The sequence below is a fragment of the Mus musculus genome, chromosome 11, assembly GCF_000001635.26.
Source record: "Mus musculus strain C57BL/6J chromosome 11, GRCm38.p6 C57BL/6J".
Lineage (NCBI taxonomy): Eukaryota > Metazoa > Chordata > Mammalia > Rodentia > Muridae > Mus > Mus musculus.
In genome coordinates, this window is record NC_000077.6 from 99866277 (window position 1) to 99888983 (window position 22707).

Sequence of the window (22707 nt, forward strand, 5' to 3'; positions counted from 1 at the left end):
TTCCTCTCATTTTCAGTTCACCTTCATTAACACAGCTCTTCCTGATTCATGACTCATACCTTGATCACCACCACCCACATTTGAAGAGCAGCCGTGTTTTTAAGAGCTCCACTAAATGATGTGAACTCCAGCCAGGGAAATGGAGAACGCCTTCAAATACATTTAATGATCTAAATGCTCCCGCCAGTGTCCTGAGACTTCAATATGAATAGTTGCCCTGGCAAATGTTTGTTGATGTCATAGAAATGTCCTTGTTTTTCTGGTCCCTATTCCTATATGGCTGCGTTTATCACTAAGAAATAGAATTTCACTAACCCTTGCAGTGATAATTGTTTCCAGGTCAATACTGCATTGAGGAAATATAAGAGTAGCAAATCTCAGGATTCAAAGCAGCAGCAAATTAGTGATGCTTCCAGCCTTTGATCCTCCATGAGCTTTGAACCGTCTAAGGGGTAAAAAATTTACCTGAACTGTGGGAGGGAAAGAACAATCAATTGAGTGAAATGAAAATGTGTGTTCTGAGGTTGGTGGGGCTGTGAAGGAGGAGACTTCTAGGAGCAGTGGTTGTTGTGAGCACGGAGCTGAAAGAGAAAACAACAGACATTCCGAGAAAAAGAATCAATGATGGAGAATTTAGTAATCTGATGGCTAATGCTGCTACAGGCAACTGGAAATAATGAAAAGAAATAACGAAGTAAATGCCTTAGAGGGAAGAGATGTAACAGACACGTGGTCTTCTCAGACGCATGCCAGAGATTCCTTCTACAGACTTCCTGAAACTATGAGAGAGAAAGAGAGAGAGAGAGAGAGAGAGAGAGAGAGAGAGAGAGAGAGAGAGAGAGAGAGAGAGAGAGAGATCTTAGCCCAGAAGATTATTTTCATTTCAATTCTGTTTACATAAACAGAAAAGGGAGGTCAATGGCTAAGCATTGTGTAGTCTTTGATGTGAACATTTTACAGTAGGTCTTACCAAAAAGAACAATAAACTTAACTCCAGGAGTAATGGATCAGCCTGGACATTTCTAAATAGACAACATCAACTCTCCTTTATCTAAGAGCCAAACTTTGCTTTACTCTGCTGTCCATTCTTCTTCAATCAGTTTATAGTAAACTATTTAATAATTGACTGTAGTGACTTCCTGGAGTTCTCTCTTTAACACGTAGTGTAGAAAATGAATTTCTGGACTTTGCCTATATCTATGAAAAACTAGCAAAATCTATGATGACATAGAAAGTTTAATTTAATAAACTATAAGAGAGGCATTAGAAAGGTCATTATAGGACATCATAAGAGTTCAGGCATAGTAGTAACATTAGAAATTTGTATTCACAAAGAGCTCAGGAAGCTGGACTCCAGAAATTCAAATAACCCCATTAAAAAATGGGGTACAGAGCTAAACAAAGAATTCTCAACTGAGGAATACCGAAGGGCTGAGAAGCACCTGAAAAAATGTTCAACATCCTTAATCATCAGGGAAATGCAAATCAAAACAACCTTGAGATTTCACCTCACTCCAGTCAAAATAGCTAAGATCAAAAATTCAGGTGACAGCAGATGCTGGCGAGGATGTGGAGAGGGAGGAACACTCCTCCATCACTGGTGGGATTGCAAGCTTGTACAACCACTCTGGAAATCAGTCTGGCGGTTCCTCAGAAAATTGGACATAGTACTACCGGAAGATTCAGCAATACCTCTCCTGGGCATATACCCAGAAGATGTTCCAACTGGTAATAAGGACACATGCTCCACTATGTTCATAGCAGCCTTATTTATAATAGCCAGAAGCGGAAAGAACCCAGATGCCCCTCAACAGAGGAATGGATACAGAAAATGTGGTACATTTACACAATGGAGTACTACTCAGCTATTAAAAAGAATGAATTTATGAAATTCTTGGGCAAATGGATGTATCTGGAGGATATCATCCTTAGTGAGGTAACCCAAGTCACTTGATATGCACTCACTGATAAGTGGTTACTGCCCAGAAACTTAGAATACCCAAGATACAATTTGCAAAACACAAGAAAATCAAGAAGAACGAAGACCAAAGTGTGGATTCTTCATTCCTCCTTAGAACAGGGAACAAAACACCCATGGAAGGAGTTACAGAGACAAAGTTTGGAGCTAAGATGAAAGGATGGACTATCCAGAGACTACCCCACATGGGGATCCATCCCATAATCAGCCACCAAACCCAGACACTATTGCATATGCCCGCAAGATTTTGCTAAAAGGACCCTGATATAGCTGTCTCAAGTGAGGCTATGCCAGTGCCTGGCAAATACAGAAGTGGATGCTCACAGTCATCTATAGGATGGAACACAAGGCCCCCAGTGAATGAACTAGAGAAATCACCCAAGGAGCTGAAGGGGTCTGCAACCCTATAGGTGGAACAACAATATGAACTAACCAGTACCCCCAGAGCTCATGTCTCTAGCTGCATATGTAGTAGAAGATGGCCTAGTCAGCCATCATTGGGAAGAGAGGCCTCTTGGTCTTGCAAACTTTATATGCCCCAGTACAGGGGAATGCCAGGGCAAAGAAGTGGGAGTGGGTGGGTAGGGGAGCAGGGCAGGGTGAGGGTATAGGAAACTTTCGGGATAGCATTTGAAATGTAAATAAAGAAAATATCTAATAAAAAAAAGAAATTTATATTCAATTTCTATTACCCTTGCAATGAGTCACCACCAACTTGGAAGCTTAAACAATACAAATTTATTATCTTTCAGTTCTAGAGGTCAGAAATCAAAAGTTAGTATCGTTGAGCTTGAATCCAAGTGTTGGTGTGGTTGTACTGCTTTTGTAAGCAAAGATTGGCATTTTCCATTTTCTACGGTCACCCACACTTCTTGCACCATGATCCTATATTTCTATGTTTCCCGCCTCCATCTTTCTTTGTGTTTACACTGAACACTACCATAGTCCAAAACAATTCCCTGTTGGGATTCTTAATCACATCTGCCAAACCCCTTTGCAATGACGGGTGACTCATTCATAGTTTGGGACCTGCCAAATATTAGGGATTATTCTTCTCACAAGAAGTTACTCATGGTATGGAGAAACTAAGAATAAAATGGTATAATATGCTTATCTCTTCTAAAATGGCATATGTCAAAATAATTCTATACAAATGAAGACCATATTGAAATTATAAAAGCTAGACTGTCAAAATTTATAAGGCTACATATGTATAGAGGTTTACTTTCTTTGCTTGCTTGTTCAGCATGCATTCATGACTCAGAACTATTGGTTGTAGTGCATTGAAAGTTGATTGGCAGCTCTTACACGCACGCTAACCCCTTAGTGAGCCTATCTAAATCTCCAAGTCATTACCTGAAAAGCCCCTCACACCTCACACAAGCACCACAGAAACCTGAGTGCATCAAGAATTGGACGCTAACTTTGAGAAACCCATGCCTTTCCTTCTGACATCACAACGCCATTGCTTAGTGATGGTGATTGCACCATTAATTTCAGAATAAATTTTCATGTTGTAAAATGACAATGTTGCTTAATTCTTCATTTCTTAGAAAAAATCATTGAACAAAAAAAAAGGAAATATTGGTTATGAATATTAAAGTTATAGACAACACACAACGTAGGGGAAAAAAAAACTACTGACTTGGAATACATACCAAAATGGGAGGTCTTATTAAACCTTCCATTAAAATTAAAACATTTGAGACATTTAATCATAATAAAGACATTAGATGTCAGAATTAAGGAGGATATTATAAAAATGACATTTTGAGAGAAATCTATAGCCTTTCGCTATTTATGCTACAAAAAAAATCTTTAAAGATAATGAATCTAGTGTTCTCATTTAAAAGTTGGAGAATGGGGGCTGGTGAGATGGTTCAGTGGGTAAGAGCACCCGACTGCTCTTCCGAAGGTCCGAAGTTCAAATCCCAGCAACCACATGGTGGCTCACAACCACCCGTAATGAGATCTGACGCCCTCTTCTGGTGCATCTGAAGACAGCTACAGTGTACTTACATATAATAGATAGATAGATAGATAGATAGATAAATAAATAAATAAATAAATAAATAAATAAATAAATAAATAAATAAATAAATAAAAGTTGGAGAATGAAATAAGATTTTTAAAAGTAATTAGATGTAGCTGCATATGGATTTAAATTAGGGAACTAGGTGACACATTTTAAATGAAGGAAATCAAAAAAATCTAAAGTTTATGCATATTGAAATGTTTTAAAGGAAATATACTTCAGATAATACTGGTCTGAAAAAGAGCATATTTGGGTAATATTGTGACTGAATGGAAACTGCTATATATTTGCAGCTTTTCAGAGAATGTTCAATACATAAAGCTCAAACTATGAAAGTGGATCCCTATCATACATCATTTACAAAAATATAATATCAGTTAATTAAAGACTTAAAATTATCACACATGAAAATTATATTTGAGACTGCAGAGACGATTCATGGGCTAAAAACATTGGGTGCTATTCCAGATAGCCAAAATTATCCACTCTAGTCCCAGGGGATCCAATGCCTTCTTCTGGCCACCAAAGATACTGCACATGAATGGTGCACAGACACGCATGCAGGAAAAGTACACATATACACAAAATGCAAGTAAATAAAGTCTAAAAATATTTTTACTTAAAGCATAGAAAGAATTAGGGATGTGTATTTTCTAGATCTTGAACTTGGCAAAGTTCACCTTTGGCGAAGGAGTTATCCCCGAGAGATGTACTTTGCCAGGGATGATTATTTCCACATGAATAATATGTTTCAAGTGGCACCAACCATGATAGTAAAACCATGGGGCAGCCTAGGAGCCCGTCAACAGATAATGGAGGGAGAAAATGTGATCTATAGACACAATGACCAGTGTTGGGGAATATTATTCAACCCTAAAGGAGAATTAAATTACTTCCTCTGCAGGAAAATGAATAGACCTAGACATTATAATACTAAATGAAGTAACCAAGAAAGTCAAATACCACAGATATTCTCATATGCAGAACTAGATTACTTTAAAGGCATGAAGGAAGGGGGCACTATTCTTGAGGTCAGGGATCACTAAAATGAGGGAGAACAAACAAGAGAATGTTAAGGGGAAGTGTGATGGTTTTAATATGTTTGGCCTACAGGAAGTGTCACTCTTAGGAGGTCTGGCCTTGTTGGAGAAAGGGCATCACTGTGAAGGTGGGCTCTGAAGCTCTATCCTGTGAGAAAGAGTCAGTCTTCTCCTGTTTGCCTTCGGAAAGAGATGTAGAATTCTCAGTTCTTCCGGCATCATGCCTGCCTGGACACTGCCATGCTTCCTGCCATGATAATGGACTGAACCTCAGAACCAGTAAGCCAGCCCCAATGAAATGTTCCTTTGTAAGAGTTGCCTTGGTACTGGAGCCTCTTCACAGTAATAGAAGACAGGAACCTAACTAAAACAGGAAGTGAGTGTGACCAAGGTACTCAAGGTACTCTATATAGGTGTATGAATATATGGTGATTTTAACTATTTTAAAGTATATGGGTAAAATAAAAAATTTCAAGTAAGTGTTAAGAGAATGCCACCCTTGGATTGAATATAGGATAATTATCTACATAGTCTTAGGATGCTCAGTTTCCTTAATATGAAATAGAAAGGTCTGTAAACAGCAGAGAAGAGACTGATTGACCAGGCAACACTAAGATTGAGAGAGAGAGAGACATGCAACAGTGCAGGAAAGGGCATTGATAATATAAGCCTAGAATATTTAAAGAATATCAATGAAGAATTTCTTTTCAAAAGACAATTCAGTAGAAACAAACTTAAGACATGATAATAATACCTTATAAATGAGAAACACAAAGACCCAAAGGACATATGTAAATCTGACTTATAAATATTTATGGATTTGGATGAAAATTAAAATGAGATATTAAAGATATAGATAACAAAAACTCTGCAAACCCCACAGTGAAAAAACCAAGTATTAAAACATGAAACACTGATTGGTCCAGTGAGATGGAAATGACTGACAGCCTACTTCAATCACTGGAGCCCACACAGTGAAAGAAGAAAACAATCTCAGGCAAATTGTTCTCTGACCTCCACATGTGTGTATGACACGCACATGTGCATGAACACATACATACAAATAAATAAATATAATTTAAATTTAAGGCATAAAGCAATAAGAACAATAAGTTATATGCAACAAGAGTATTTGCACAATTAGTTGTTTGGAGCATAATTTTCAAAAGATTTGCTAAAAGTATGCTATTATAAATCATCAGACTATTTGTCTTATAGGGTGGAAAAGACAATGATGAGGGGGAAACAGAAAAAGGCTGCTACAGTCGACAACTATTTACTGACATGACTGATGGCTTTGTCATATTGGGTTGAGCTATACATTTTAAAACGTACATTTCTCTGGAAGCATGCTATGATCCTGCTTGTTAAAAAAAAAAGGTATCTGTGGGGTCATAGGATTTTCTCACTTTGTGAAGACTATAACCATGTTGGAACATCCTGCCTAAGGGTAGTGAGTCTTCCGTTAACTAGAGTTAGGGTCTAAACTATTGATGCTTTGTGAACTCCCATGTTTATCCACCACTACCCTCAGGCTTTGGATCAGATTCACATACTCAAAAGACCCATGCTTTCTTTAATAAAATGAATGTTACCGCAACTGTGCTTGCTGCAGATAAGCATGTCTATTATAGTCTGGAAGAAGCAAGCAGTTCCGTTGAACAAGCTTGGACCCAGGCAAAGACCGGATTTGCCGCTGTGAACATATCAACATCACAGTCCATTCCTCAAGCACTTCCGAAACTGTATCAGGAAAATATACAAACTAAGAAAAGAGAATTCTCACCTCCTCTGTTCCCACAGAGCCATCACATGACCAGGAAACAACCAGAATAGGAATGTTGGTAAGGATTCCAAAATTACCATCAAAGAACGAGCCACAATTAATTGCTTGCAGCATAATTTTCAAAAGATTTGCAATACTTTTCAGAGCAACTTCCTGCTGTGAAACTTCCTCCTGAAAAACAAAACAAAAAACAAACAATAAGGAAAAGTCCTGCTTATTGGTCCCTTCATGAGATGTCCAGGGTATAAAAGCCCCAGGTCTGAAACAGTTGTCAGAATCTCAGAAACTCCTGTGAACACAACTCCTCCCTCCACATCCAACACCATGACCAACTCCTGCTGCTCCCCTTGCTGCCAGCCCACCTGCTGCAGGACCACCTGCTGCAGGACCACCTGCTGGAGACCAAGCTGTGTGACCAGCTGTTGCCAGCCCTGCTGCCAGCCCAGCTGCTGTGGCTCCAGCTGCTGCCAGCCTTGCTGTCAAACCACCTGCTGCAGGACCTGCTTCCAGCCATGCTGTGTGAGCAGCTGCTGCCGCACACCCTGCTGCCAGCCCTGCTGCTGTGTGTCCAGCTGCTGCCAGCCCTGCTGCCAGCCCAGCTGCTGTCAGTCCAGCTGCTGCCAGCCTAGGTGCTGTGAGTCCAGCTGCTGCCAGCCCAGGTGCTGTATCTCCAGCTGCTGCCAGCCCTGCTGCAGGCCTAGCTGCTGTCAGTCTAGCTGCTGCAGGCCCTGCTGCCAGCCCTTCTGCCTCAACCTGTGCTGCCAGCCAGCCTGCTCTGGACCTGTGACCTGCACCAGGACTTGCTACCAGCCAACATGTGTTTGTGTGCCTGGTTGCCTGTCCCAAGGCTGTGGGTCCAGCTGTTGTGAGCCCTGTGGCTGTTGATGAATTATTCTACTGGAATAGAATAATTTAGTCTCAGACCTGCTGGAGTTTTATTTTACCCCAAACTCCCTGCCTTTTCTCTGCCTCTAATACACACACAATCATCAAATTCTCAGTCCTCCTTTAAGAGATCTGTGAACCAACTTACCAATTTTGATGTTTTCTCCATTTCTCTCCTGTCAGCTTCATCTATTAGAAACTGGATTCATAGTCTCAGCCTTGGCAGACACCATTCCCTTAAGTTTAAAAGTTCAAAAATAAACAATTAACATCTATCTTATTACATATTTGCAGTGATAAATGCCCATCATTATATCTCAATGTGTCCAGGATTTTGGATTCACCTTGTGACTCATCATGACAAATTTGTGTTGTTTGCTGGACTGAAGAGACACTGCCCATTGCTATTCTAATAAAGTCTTCTTTATTCTACCTCCCATAGTATGTTTGATTTTTTTTTCTACCATTGATTTGATTTTCACATCATGTCTTCTGATCTAAGTCATGTCATTCATTGCATTAAATTCACTGCATTGATCAAAATTCCTTCACTGTGAATAAAGTAAGTAAAAGTTTAATGTGTGAAAGATTTCTTCTAGATCGTGGCTCCTGGGTGGGGGCTCAATTCATGATTCCTTTGCCTTGTGATTGGATAGAAATCATGATGCAAGAGTGTGTAGAGAAAGTAGTCTCAGTTTGGAGAATGAGTGGTTATGGGTGTTTGTCCTAAAATGGGACACCTATAGACCTCTCCTACTCTACTGCAAAGGGTCAGAGAGCATCAGAGTAGATGGGACAGAAAGTATATAAGAGCTGGAGGGTGTGAAAGAACGCTGCACAACAGTGTCTGCTACAGAAGACATGGCCATTGCTCTGATGAACTCATAGCAGCTGTGGTTCCTTGAAAGGTTTAAGTGATCCCTGCCATACCAGGTAGCAATGGGTAGAATCCAATCCAGGGCCCAGGTTTCTGATGCTAGAGCTAACCTAATCACAGGCACAACTCAGTTTAAGTAGCTATATCATTGGAGCTTAAACATTATAAATATGTGTTCTTCCCTTCTTCTCTAGCAAGGGAAATACTGAACCCTTTCATTTCCTGATCATCTTCATTACCAAGTTCTTCTCAATTCATGGCCTACACCTTGGTCACCACCAGCCACTTAAGGCTGGCAATGATTTTAAGAATGCTACTCAAATGATGTCAACTATGTTGTCTCTGTCCAGCAACTAGTTAACCCCTTTTAGACTGTGCTTGCTACTGTCCCAGGATTTTATTGTGAGTGGTTGCACTGGAAAAAGTTTGCTTATGTCACGGGAGTGTCATTGTTTATGTTCTCACACTTGTCACCGATAACAAATAGCCACATGGGAATAAATCATGCCCTGTGAGATAGTCTAAATTTCCCCAGCACTCAGACATAAAGAGATAATTTGTTTCTAGGTCAAAACATTATTAAGGGAATAAAGGAGTGACAAACCTCAGGACTCAAGGTAACAAGTGTACATGCTACCCGCCTTTGATTCAATCTATGTTCTCTGGGCCATATAAGGGCTCAAAATTAACTTCCTGAGTTTAGGGAGGGAAAACAAGTCAGAAGAGGGAACTGGAAGCCCGAGTTCTGGTATCTAGACTATGAAGGAAAAGAGAAGGGGGAGAGGGAAAGAGAGACATTAGAAGCCATGGTACATATTTATGTGGACCAGAAAGAGAAAACCCCAGAAGTCCATGAACAATGGGGAACTTGCTAATGATGCTGCTATGGGAAAGGACAAATAATTAAAAGAAACAAACAAATGAACAGCCAGGTTTGCCTCCCCGAGAGCAATAAAACTCACCCACACAATACCTAATGGGTTCACAGTGCAGGGTGTGTGTGATCTTCTCAGATATATAGCCAGAGAGTCCCAATAGTCTGCATGCAACAGACCTTCAGAGAGAGACATCTTAGCCCAGAAGTTTATTTGATCTTCATTTTTGTGTAAGGACAAAGATGAGGGAGCTGACTGGACTGCATTTTGCTTCTTGTATGTAGATTCCACGAAATGGAGAACTCATAGCCCAAAGAAACCATGTAGGTGTTGGCTGAACTCTATTAACATAAACTTAACTCCCTTTGTTGTGTGTTTCCACTAAAGTTATGTGTGCTTTTAAATACATCTCCAGCTCCTTTGTAGAAAATGACATAAGCATCAAATGCTCTTTGAAATTCTCCTTTTGCCACACCTCAACATTGCACTCTTAGATTTTAAGTAGGTTTTTTTTTTTTCAAAGAGAAAGTACTTTTGGATTCTAAGCCCCGAGTCCAAAATAATGATAGCTTAACTTCACAAATTAAATGGGAGCCACTAGAAAACTCAGGAAAGAATGTCAAATTCAGGCACAGTGGGACTGGAAATACACACCTGCTTCCTGTTACTCTTGAAATTAACCAGCTTCGTGGCTGAAACATACAAGCAGTGTTATCGTCCAGCAGTGAGGGCTGAAGCTAAGTTTGGTCTCATTGGGTTCAAATCCAGGAGTTGGTATGTTTGTATTCCTTCTTCCGGCAATAGAGGAAACCCATCCCCTGACATTTTTCAGCTTGTAGAACTGCCCATATTACTTGGATCATGAGCCTGTGTTTGTCTCACTTGTGTTCTCCACTTTCCTCTGTCTTCATAGACTCCTTGTGTTGGACATAAGAGCAGCCTCTCCCTCTTCAGATTTCTAACTAGAAAACATGGTCAAAATACATGATAGACTTGCAAGAAATTGACTATAGGAAGCCCAGCATTGTGCACAATAAGCATGTGACAACAATGGGAATATGAGAGAGGGACAAGGCAGGCCACAGAAGAGGACACTGATAAAGCACAGAATCAGCAAAAGCTTCAATGGAGAAATTATAAATACAAAAAAACAAAAAAACAAACAAAACAGCCCCAATTTAAAAAAAAAAACTTAAGACATAATTAGCCCCACATAAAAGAGACCTATAAATGTCCAATGAATGCATGGGAAGTCGGCTCATTAGTCTTCAAGGAAAATCAAATTAAGTCTGTGATGAGAAAATACTAAATAGCTACTCTGTTAGTCAGTGTCCTGTCGCGGTGACAAAATAAGATAAACAACTTAAAAGAAAAGGTCTATTTTTGGCTCTCGGTTTCTGAAGTTTAGGTCCACAATCACTTTGTTTTGTTGCTTTTAGGCTTATGGTTGAAGAACTATTATCATGGCAGAAACATGGGAGAAATCAAAGCTGACTGCCTAATGGTCACCAAGAAACAAAGACACAGAGACAGAAGAGCCAAGTCCCAACTATATTGCAAGCACGTGCTCTCAGTGATCTCCTTCCTCCAACTAGGTCACACCCCTAAGCTTTTCTTAACAATACCATTAGCAGAGGACCAAGCTTTCAACACACGGCTCTGATAGACATGTAAGAACCAAACCATAACAAATACACGATAAAAGTAGCTGAAAGTCCAGACTGAAAATCTCAAGTGTAGATACTTAAAGCAATGTGAACAACTGGTTGTATATTGTATATGTCATTGCAACCTTAAGTGTGTGTGTGTGTGTGTGTGTGTGTGTGTGTGTGTGTGTGTTTACATGGGGGAGGGGGATATACACATGTGTGCAGCTATGGATGCATTGTGGGATCTGTCTATACCCTTCTCTATAGTGCTGGGATGACAAGCACAAAGTCACTTCACCTGATACCTTTTACACAAGTTCTCAGGATCAAGCTCTGGTTCTCATGCTTGCTTGGATAGTAAGTACTTTACCAAATGATCTATCTGCCCAACCCATGTAGCTGATTATTTTTTTTTAAATTGGAGCTGCATACTAATATTAATTATATTCACAATTTGGAATCCAGAATTTTCCCTTGAATAATATATCTGCAGATGTCTACAAATTTGTAGACATAGAAATAGACAAACCATCTTAAGAGTATGATTTGCCAAAAAAATCTTAATAATAAGAAAATGTCCATCAAGGACAGATATAATGAGGTAAAATTATATAAGGTCTTGTCAAGCAATGAGAATTAGTATATTATAGCCTTATCATACAATTATATGAAATGATTGAGTAAAATTAAAGACATGACTGCTGAATCCAACAAAGCTGTGAGATCTCACAAATACAAGTTTGAGCAATAGGAAATGAACCATAACTAGTTATATGATTTCATTTTAATAAAATTTAAAAGTTGACACACTGTGAGAGAAAACACACATGTGCACACACACACACACACACACACACACACTAGTTGCCTTAGACAGCAGGGTAAAGACAGTAATTATAAAATCAAGGACATACATACCAGACATACACACACTGTTGCCTGATATGAAGGACACATGATTTTCTGTATCATATCTGGTCATACTACATCTAAAGGGGTATGCTCATCTTTGAAAGTACACTATAATACAATTTATTTTAAAATTAAGGTATCATCTTATGTCATTTAATTTCCTCTTTGTCTGCTGGTAAACAGGGTTCAGATCAAAGCTGGCCAATGCCATCTGAGCCCCCATGTCTCTCTTCTGAACTATCATGTCTTCTTCACCCTCATGTCTTCAGAACCCCATGTTTTTTAACTCCATGTCATCTTCTGAACCCCCAGGTCTGTCTTCTGACTCTGTATTCTGGCTTTGGTGCTTATTGGTACATTTGAAAAGTGACTACAGGCCACCTTCTTGCCCTGAATTCTTTGCTGAAACTGGTATAGCATGGGCATCATTGGTGGCAGATGGGCAAGCCTGCTGAAGTGTACAATAAGCAAATGTCTCTGGAAAACACTTTGGACTCAGGCATGGCTTCATCTAACCACTGTGAATGTAGCTCTCCATACAAACACATCCATTCTACACACAGCCAAGAGAACAAAGTGAAGAAACACATGTCACAGCCCCTTCTGTAGCCACAGCAACTATCACTTGAGCAAATGATGATCAGAGCAGGAACAATGCTGATGAAGACTTCTAGAAATGTCCTTCCTTGAATTATCCACAATTAACTGCTTACATCATAATTTCAAACGATTTCTAAAAAACTCAAAGAGCAACTTCCTGCTGTGAGAATTTCCTCTTGAAGATCAGGAAACAAACAATAAGGAAAAGTCCTGCTTATTGGTCCCTTCATGAGATGTCCAGGGTATAAAAGCCCCAGGTCTGAAACAGTTGTCAGAATCTCAGAAACTCCTGTGAACACAACTCCTCCCTCCACATCCAACACCATGACCAACTCCTGCTGCTCCCCTTGCTGCCAGCCCACCTGCTGCAGGACCACCTGCTGCAGGACCACCTGCTGGAGACCAAGCTGTGTGACCAGCTGTTGCCAGCCCTGCTGCCAGCCCAGCTGCTGTGGCTCCAGCTGCTGCCAGCCTTGCTGTCAAACCACCTGCTGCAGGACCTGCTTCCAGCCATGCTGTGTGAGCAGCTGCTGCCGCACACCCTGCTGCCAGCCCTGCTGCTGTGTGTCCAGCTGCTGCCAGCCCTGCTGCCAGCCCAGCTGTTGTCAGTCCAGCTGTTGCCAGCCCAGCTGCTGTCAGTCCAGCTGCTGCCAGCCTAGCTGTTGTCAGTCCAGCTGCTGTCAGCCCAGGTGCTGTATCTCCAGCTGCTGCCAGCCCTGCTGCAGGCCTAGCTGCTGTCAGTCCAGCTGCTGCAAGCCCTGCTGCCAGCCCTTCTGCCTCAACCTGTGCTGCCAGCCAGCCTGCTCTGGACCTGTGACCTGCACCAGGACTTGCTACCAGCCAACATGTGTCTGTGTGCCTGGCTGCCTGTCCCAAGGCTGTGGGTCTAACTGCTCCCAATCTTGCTGTTGATAACTCTATCTCCTGCCACATGCCAGCTTGCCAGCATCTAACCAAAATTCCCCAACACAATCATCCTGTGTGCTTTGCCATTATTAACTATCAGTGAGTCGTCTTCTTGTGATGGTTGTATCTGCTGGATGAGAGAGACTGTTCTTCTCATTACTCAGTTGTTAACCTCCTGGTCCATTTCATCTTCTTTTGAGCTTCAGTTATGTTCTCAGATGCAGAAAAGAAGCTTCATTCTTTCTCTTCAAGGAACTTAAGCAAAGCAAACCTTCATTCTTCTCTTTTAGCCCTCCTCAGTAATAATTATTTCATTTCTTAGTGGGTTTCTCTTCTTGTCACTATTGGGCTTACTTTAAGTTGTCTTCTGGGTTCCATGTGTTCTCAATAAATCTGCATTTGTTCTTCTGAAAAAAAAATGTCTGGACAATATCCTGAGTTTCTGTGTGCTCTATGTAATAGCATTTGCTTCACAAAAGCTTATATTCTGAAGGTGTCTGTCTTCTATGCACAGTCCCACAGTAGCCTCATAACATGCTCAGAGCCAACAGAATTCCTTATTCATCTGGGACGGCACTTGGGTCTTGCTTTATCTCAGGCTACTTTCACTTACACCTTCCTCCAAGGAGAACAGCTAAGCACTGGGAAGCTGTGCCTGTCTCTGGCCTCTCCAGCTGGGGAGAGCTTCACTGTCATGAATAGGGAGGGCATTATTTCAAAGCACAGGAAAGGGAAGGACAGACATACTAAATTAGATGCCCCAAAACATGGGATAGATAAGGAAAATATGGCTTATATACATACTGGATAATTTCAGCCATAAAGTAAAATGGAGTTATGTTTTTCTGGGAAAAGAGGGTGCAACTGGACATAATTGTGTTAAGTGAATTAAGCCAGGGTCAGAGACACAAATATCTTATGTTTTCTTTTATCATCAGTTCCTAGATTTTATGTTATTGCATGAAGTCATAACATATTTATTACATGCAAGTAGAAGTGAATCTCTTCCACTCTCTAAAGCCAGAAACAAAAGCAGTAGAGTTTCCAACGGCATTCTAAATAGTTATCCTTATAGCAGTTCTCACCAGTTATCAAAGAAAGTTCTTTTTGCAGACGCATATTATTACAGAGCTCCATGGTTGGTCAAATTCGGAGAATAGATGACCATAGGGAGGCCAGCATTTTGATCAGCCTCGGTTGGTGTGTCTAAGATACAACCCTACACCTGGGATTCAGAAGACATCACAGAAGGGGTGGGGGGCAAGACACCTGCTGTTAGAATGTCTTCTGGATATGATAGGCATGATGAACCCATGAAGGCTCAACAGTATGGTTACCTAAACAAGACTAGCATAATGACAACTCTAATTGACAAGCCTATAGGTATGAGAAAACTCTCTCAAGGCCCCACCACTAGATGAAGAGCTACAGGCAAACAAAGGCTGCTGAGAAGAGGAGGACCTGTTCTCTTAAGGGATGAGTCCCCTGTTAGATCATCCAATAGCAAGCAGTTAGGCCAAAACACATGTACATACAAGCACCAGTAAATAGTGGGTGAGCTATATATGCTGTGTGTGCATGTGTATATGGGTGTGCATGCCCTAACACATGTGATAATTATAGAAAAGATGATATACTTGAGAGAGAGAGAGAGAGAGAGAGAGAGAGAATAGAGGAGTTTGGGGGACAGGTAGAAATGATATATATAAAATACTTATGTATGAAATTCTCAAAATATTTTTAAAGAAAATATAAGCAAAATTTTCTAGAGGTATAAAGGGGACTAATAGTGGAATGGAAGGCAGGTGAAGGGAGAGGAGCATAGGTGAAGATGTTTACCACATGATCACAGCTACTGGACTCTCTAATAAGAACAGGAGTTGTGCAGCATTTAAAGCTATGATCAGGTATAAGGAGGACAGTCAAAGAGGAGAATATGGGTAGATGTTAAGAAAAAGTCACTGTAGAGGAGCACAAAAAGGCTTCAGGACTCTCTTGGGCTCCCACTCAAGCAGGATATAATCTAAAATCTGAAGTCTAAGGCCTAGGAGGTGGCTCAGCGTACAAAGGGCTTGCTGTGTAAGCATGAGGATCTGCATTCATGCCCTCAGAACCCATGTACAGAGCTGGGTGTAGCAGCATGCACCTGTAGTCCCAGGGCTGGTGAGGACACAGGAAGATCCCTGGACACAGCCAGTCTAGTAGTTGCTGAGCTCCAGGATCAGTAGAGAGACCTTGACTCAAAAACTAAGGTGGAAAAGCCATAAGGAAGAGAGGTGACATTGACCTCAGGCCTCCACATGCACAGCCTGTCCTCTACACACACTTACACACGCCCACATGCAAACAACGGGAGAAGGTACTCAGTCATTTCTTGACAGGAGATATGGGTAGATGAAGTATTAAATAGGAGAAGGAAGTTCTCAGCAATGTCATCCAGTGTGTGCATCACAGGTGATTTCCAACAAGGAAAGGTATGTCAGGTGTACAGGAGATAGATGCTCCCTGAAGAAATCTTAGTAGAAAAAAATTATATAAATATATATATATGGAAATGGGCCTCTCTGTAAGTCATATAACTAGAAAAACAGCAGCAGCTAAGAAACCTCCTAGCAGATTTCAAGAGAGTTTAAGGTGGGTTTTAGTTTTGTGGATGAATTCTATCAGAGTACTCGAACTGAATCTCTTCGAGATTCCCAAGCATCTCTGACCAAGCAATATAATTCACTAATTGATTGATTGGCATTCCCTCAAGGAGACCGTAGCACACAAAGACTGTGTCGTCTTTGAAGGTTCTTACAGGGTGGCATTAAACTGTTAGCTATTTACCCAAAAATAAAAAGGAGAGTACTTTCCAGAAGCTTCAAAGTTGAGTTTTATTATTTCTACAAATCTATCAGGGTTTGAAATTGATTCTTGCAAATTCAGAAAACTGATCTTGCTTAAATGCTTCCATTTAAGATGGATGAGGCCCCCTATGGGGCATGTAAAAGTTATTATCTCCATAATTCAGATAAGTATGCATATTAATCACAATTTTAGGTCTAAAACTAGAAATTCTTGTGCTTTCTTTTTTTTTTCCATTTTTTATTAGGTATTTAACTCATTTACATTTCCAATGCTATACCAAAAGTCCCCCATATCCACCCACCCCCACTCCCCTGCCCACCCACTCCCCCTTTTTGGCCCTGGTATTCCCCTGTACTGGGGCATATAAAGTTTGCAAGTCCAATGGGCCTCTCTTTCCAGTGATGGCCGACTAGGCCATCTTTTGATATATATGCAGCTAGAGTCAAGAGCTCCGGGGTACTGGTTAGTTCATAATGTTGTTCCACCTATAGGGTTGCAGATCCCTTTAGCTCCTTGGCTACTTTCTCTAGCTCCTCCATTGGGAGCCCTATGTTCCATCCATTAGCTGACTGTGAGCATCCACTTCTGTGTTTGCTAGGCCCCGGCATAGTCTCACAAGAGACAGCTACATCTGGGTCCTTTCAATAAAATCTTGCTAGTGTATGCAATGGTGTCAGCGTTTGGATGCTGATTATGGGGTGGATCCCTGGATATGGCAGTCTCTACATGGTCCATCCTTTCATCTCAGCTCCAAACTTTGTCTCTGTAACTCCTTCCATGGGTGTTTTGTTCCCAAATCTAAGGAGGGGCATAGTGTCCACACTTCAGTCTTCATTCTTCTTGAGTTTCATGTGTTTAGCAAATTATATCTTATATCTTGGGTATCCTAGGTTTGGGGCTAATATCCACTTATCAGTGAATACATATTGTGTGAGTTTCTTTGTGAATGTGTTACCTCACTCAGGATGATGCCCTCCAGGTCCATCCATTTGGCTAGGAATTTCATAAATTCATTCTTTTTAATAGCTGAGTAGTACTCCATTGTGTAGATGTACCACATTTTCTGTATCCATTCCTCTGTTGAGGGGCATCTAGGTTCTTTCCAGCTTCTGGCTATTATAAATAAGGCTGCTATGAACATAGTGGAGCATGTGTCCTTCTTACCTGTTGGGGCATCTTCTGGATATATGCCCAGGAGAGGTATTGCTGGATCCTCCGGTAGTACTATGTCCAGTTTTCTGAGGAACCGCCAGACTGATTTCGAGAGTGGTTGTACAAGCCTGCACTCCCACCAACAATGGAGGAGTGTTCCTCTTTCTCCACATCCACGCCAGCATCTGCTGTCACCTGAATTTTTGATCTTAGCCATTCTGACTGGTGTGAGGTGGAATCTCAGGGTTGTTTTGATTTGCATTTCCCTGATGATTAAGGATGTTGAACATTTTTTCAAGTGCTTCTCTGCCATTCGGTATTCCTCAGGTGAGAATTCTTTGTTCAGTTCTGAGCCCCATTTTTTAATGGGGTTATTTGATTTTCTGAAGTCCACCTTCTTGAGTTCTTTATATATGTTGGATATTAGTCCCCTATCTGATTTAGGATAGGTAAAGATCCTTTCCCAATCTGTTGGTGGTCTTTTTGTCTTATTGACGGTGTCTTTTGCCTTGCAGAAACTTTGGAGTTTCATTAGGTCCCATTTGTCAATTCTCGATCTTACAGCACAAGCCATTGCTGTTCTGTTCAGGAATTTTTCCCCTGTGCCCATATCTTCAAGGCTTTTCCCCACTTTCTCCTCTATAAGTTTCAGTGTCTCTGGTTTTATGTGAAGTTCCTTGATCCACTTAGATTTGACCTTAGTACAAGGAGATAAGTATGGATCGATTCGCATTCTTCTACACGATAACAACCAGTTGTGCCAGCACCAATTGTTGAAAATGCTGTCTTTCTTCCACTGGATGGTTTTAGCTCCCTTGTCGAAGATCAAGTGACCATAGGTGTGTGGGTTCATTTCTGGGTCTTCAATTCTATTCCATTGGTCTACTTGTCTGTCTCTATACCAGTACCATGCAGTTTTTATCACAATTGCTCTGTAGTAAAGCTTTAGGTCTGGCATGGTGATTCCGCCAGAAGTTCTTTTATCCTTGAGAAGACTTTTTGCTATCCTAGGTTTTTTGTTATTCCAGACAAATTTGCAAATTGCTCCTTCCAATTCGTTGAAGAATTGAGTTGGAATTTTGATGGGGATTGCATTGAATCTGTAGATTGCTTTTGGCAAGATAGCCATTTTTACAATGTTGATCCTGCCAATCCATGAGCATGGGAGATCTTTCCATCTTCTGAGATCTTCCTTAATTTCTTTCTTCAGAGATTTGAAGTTTTTATCATACAGATCTTTCACTTCCTTAGTTAGAGTCACGCCAAGATATTTTATATTATTTGTGACTATTGAGAAGGGTGTTGTTTCCCTAATTTCTTTCTCAGCCTGTTTATTCTTTGTATAGAGAAAGGCCATTGACTTGTTTGAGTTTATTTTATATCCAGCTACTTCACCGAAGCTGTTTATCAGGTTTAGGAGTTCTCTGGTAGAATTTTTAGGGTCACTTATATATACTATCATATCATCTGCAAAAAGTGATATTTTGACTTCCTCTTTTCCAATTTGTATCCCCTTGATCTCCTTTTGTTGTCGAATTGCTCTGGCTAATACTTCAAGTACTATGTTGAAAAGGTAGGGAGAAAGTGGGCAGCCTTGTCTAGTCCCTGATTTTAGTGGGATTGCTTCCAGCTTCTCTCCATTTACTTTGATGTTGGCTACTGGTTTGCTGTAGATTGCTTTTATCATGTTTAGGTATGGGCCTTGAATTCCTGATCTTTCCAAAACTTTTATCATAAATGGGTGTTGGATCTTGTCAAATGCTTTTTCTGCATCTAACGAGATGATCATGTGGTTTTTGTCTTTGAGTTTGTTTATATAATGGATTACATTGATGGATTTTCGTATATTAAACCATCCCTGCATCCCTGGAATAAAACCTACTTGGTCAGGATGGACGATTGCTTTAATGTGTTCTTGGATTCGGTTAGCGAGAATTTTATTGAGGATTTTTGCATCGATATTCATAAGAGAAATTGGTCTGAAGTTCTCTATCTTTGTTGGATCTTTCTGTGGTTTAGGTATCAGAGTAATAGTGGCTTCATAAAATGAGTTGGGTAGAGTACCTTCTACTTCTATTTTGTGAAATAGTTTGTGCAGAATTGGAATTAGATCTTCTTTGAAGGTCTGATAGAACTCTGCACTAAACCCATCTGGTCCTGGGCTTTTTTTGGTTGGGAGACTATTAATAACTGCTTCTATTTCTTTAGGTGATATGGGACTGTTTAGATGGTCAACTTGATCCTGATTCAACTTTGGTACCTGGTATCTGTCCAGAAATTTGTCCATTTCATCCAGGTTTTCCAGTTTTGTTGAGTATAGCCTTTTGTAGAAGGATCTGATGGTGTTTTGGATTTCTTCAGGATCTGTTGTTATGTCTCCCTTTTCATTTCTGATTTTGTTAATTAGGATTTTGTCCCTGTGCCCTTTAGTGAGTCTAGCTAAGGGTTTATCTATCTTGTTGATTTTCTCAAAGAACCAACTCCTCGTTTGGTTAATTCTTTGAATAGTTCTTCTTGTTTCCACTTGGTTGATTTCACCCCTGAGTTTGATTATTTCCTGCCGTCTACTCCTCTTGGGTGAATTTGCTTCCTTTTTTTCTAGGGCTTTTAGATGTGTTGTCAAGCTGCTAGTATGTGCTGTCTCCCGTTTCTTCTTGGAGGCACTCAGAACTATGAGTTTCCCTCTTAGAAATGCTTTCATTGTGTCCCATAGGTTTGGGTACGTTGTGGCTTCATTTTCATTAAACTCTAAAAAGTCTTTAATTTCTTTCTTTATTCCTTCCTTGACCAAGGTATCATTGAGAAGAGTGTTATTCAGTTTCCACGTGAATGTTGGCTTTCCATTATTTATGTTGTTATTGAAGATCAGTCTTAGGCCATGGTGGTCTGATAGGATACATGGGACAATTTCAATATTTTTGTATCTATTGAGGCCTGTTTTGTGACCAATTATATGGTCAATTTTGGAGAAGGTCCCGTGAGGTGCTGAGAAGAAGGTATATCCTTTTGTTTTAGGATAAAATGTTCTGTAGATATCTGTCAGGTCCATTTGTTTCATAACTTCTGTTAGTTTCACTGTGTCCCTGTTTAGTTTCTGTTTCCACGATCTGTCCTTTGAAGAAAGTGGTGTGTTGAAGTCTCCCACTATTATTATGTGAGGTGCAATGTATGCTTTGAGCTTTACTAAAGTGTCTCTAATGAATGTGGCTGCCCTTGCATTTGGTGCATAGATATTCAGAATTGAGAGTTCCTCTTGGAGGATTTTACCTTTGATGAGTATGAAGTGTCCCTCCTTGTCTTTTTTGATAACTTTGGGTTGGAAGTCGATTTTATCCGATATTAAAATGGCTACTCCAGCTTGTTTCTTCAGTCCATTTGCTTGGAAAATTGTTTTCCAGCCTTTCACTCTGAGGTAGTGTCTGTCTTTTTCCCTGAGATGGGTTTCCTGTAAGCAGCAGAATGTTGGGTCCTGTTTGTGTAGCCAGTCTGTTAGTCTATGTCTTTTTATTGGGGAATTGAGTCCATTGATATTAAGAGATATTAAGGAAAAGTAATTGTTGCTCCCTTTTATTTTTGTTGTTAGAGTTGGCATTCTGTTCTTGTGGCTGTCTTCTTTTTGGTTTGTTGAATGATTACTTTCTTGGTTGTTCTAGGGCGTGATTTCCGTCCTTGTATTGCTTCTTTTCTGTTATTATCCTTTGAAGGGCTGGATTCGTGGAAAGATATTGTGTGAATTTGGTTTTGTCGTGGAATACTTTGGTTTCTCCATCTATGGTAATTGAGAGTTTGGCCGGGTATAGTAGCCTGGGCTGGCATTTGTGTTCTCTTAGTGTCTGTATAACATCTGTCCAGGCTCTTCTGGCTTTCATAGTCTCTGGTGAAAAGTCTGGTGTAATTCTGATAGGCCTTCCTTTATATGTTACTTGACCTTTCTCCCTTACTGCTTTTAATATTCTATCTTTATTTAGTGCATTTGTTGTTCTGATTATTATGTGTCGGGAGGAATTTCTTTTCTGGTCCAGTCTATTTGGAGTTCTGTAGGCTTCTTGTATGATCATGGGCATCTCTTTTTTTATGTTTGGGAAGTTTTCTTCTATTATTTTGTTGAAGATATTAGCTGGCCCTTTAAGTTGAAAATCTTCATTCTCATCAATTCCTATTATCCGTAGGTTTGGTCTTCTCATTGTGTCCTGGATTACCTGGATGTTTTGAGTTAGGATCCTTTTGCATTTTGTATTTTCTTTGACTGTTGTGTCGATGTTCTCTATGGAATCTTCTGCACCTGAGATTCTCTCTTCCATTTCTTGTATTCTGTTGCTGATGCTCGCATCTATGGTTCCAGATCTCTTTCCTAGGGTTTCTATCTCCAGCGTTGCCTCGCTTTGGGTTTTCTTTATTGTGTCTACTTCCCCTTTTAGTTCTAGTATGGTTTTGTTCATTTCCATCACCTGTTTGGATGTGTTTTCCTGTTTTTCTTTAATGATTTCTACCTGTTTGGCTGTGTTTTCCTGCTTTTCTTTAAGGGCCTGTAACTCTTTAGCAGTGCTCTCCTGTAATTCTTTAAGTGACTTATGAAAGTCCTTCTTGATGTCCTCTATCATCATCATGAGATATGTTTTTAAATCTGGGTCTAGATTTTCGGTTGTGTTGGGGTGCCCAGGACTAGGTGGGGTGGGAGTGCTGCGTTCTGATGATGGTGAGTGGTCTTGATTTCTGTTAGTAGGATTCTTACGTTTGCCTTTCGCCATCTGGTAATCTCTGAAGCTAGCTGTTTTAGTTGTCACTGTTAAGAGCTTGTTCTTCAGGTGACTCTGTTAGCCTCTATGAGCAGACCTGGAGGGTAGCACTCTCCTTAGTTTCAGTGGGCAGAGTATTCTCTGCAGGCAAGCTCTCTTCTTGCAAGGCAGGTACCCAGATATCTGCTGTTCGAACCAGACTCCTGGCAGAAGTTGTGTTCCACTCACTAGAGGTCTTAGGATCACGTGTGGAATCCTGTGTGGGCCCTTGCGGGTGTCAGGCGACTCAGCTGGCAAGGTAGCCCGGGGCTCGAGTGGAGCGGAAGGGGTTTGTGCCCCAGATCAAGCCCGGGTAGCCTGCTTCCCTATGTACCGCAGTCTCAAGTTCCCCTTGATTGGATTGGGGCAGGCGCTGTGTTCCACTCA

General features: G+C 40.7%; 2 protein-coding genes across 2 annotated transcripts; both read left to right on the forward strand.

Moving 5' to 3' along the window:
• The first annotated feature begins 7112 nt into the window (after positions 1-7112).
• On the forward strand, positions 7113-7724 carry Krtap9-1 (keratin associated protein 9-1). Its single transcript, NM_015741.2, has one exon. It carries the CDS (start codon positions 7164-7166, stop codon positions 7722-7724), a length of 561 nt encoding a protein of 186 aa, NP_056556.1. The 5' UTR covers positions 7113-7163.
• A 5186-nt stretch (positions 7725-12910) lies between these two features.
• Positions 12911-13953, forward strand: Gm11567 (predicted gene 11567). Its single transcript, NM_001101613.1, has one exon. The coding sequence runs from the start codon at positions 12962-12964 to the stop codon at positions 13547-13549; it is 588 nt and encodes a 195-aa protein (NP_001095083.1). The 5' UTR covers positions 12911-12961; the 3' UTR covers positions 13550-13953.
• Positions 13954-22707: the final 8754 nt, after the last annotated feature.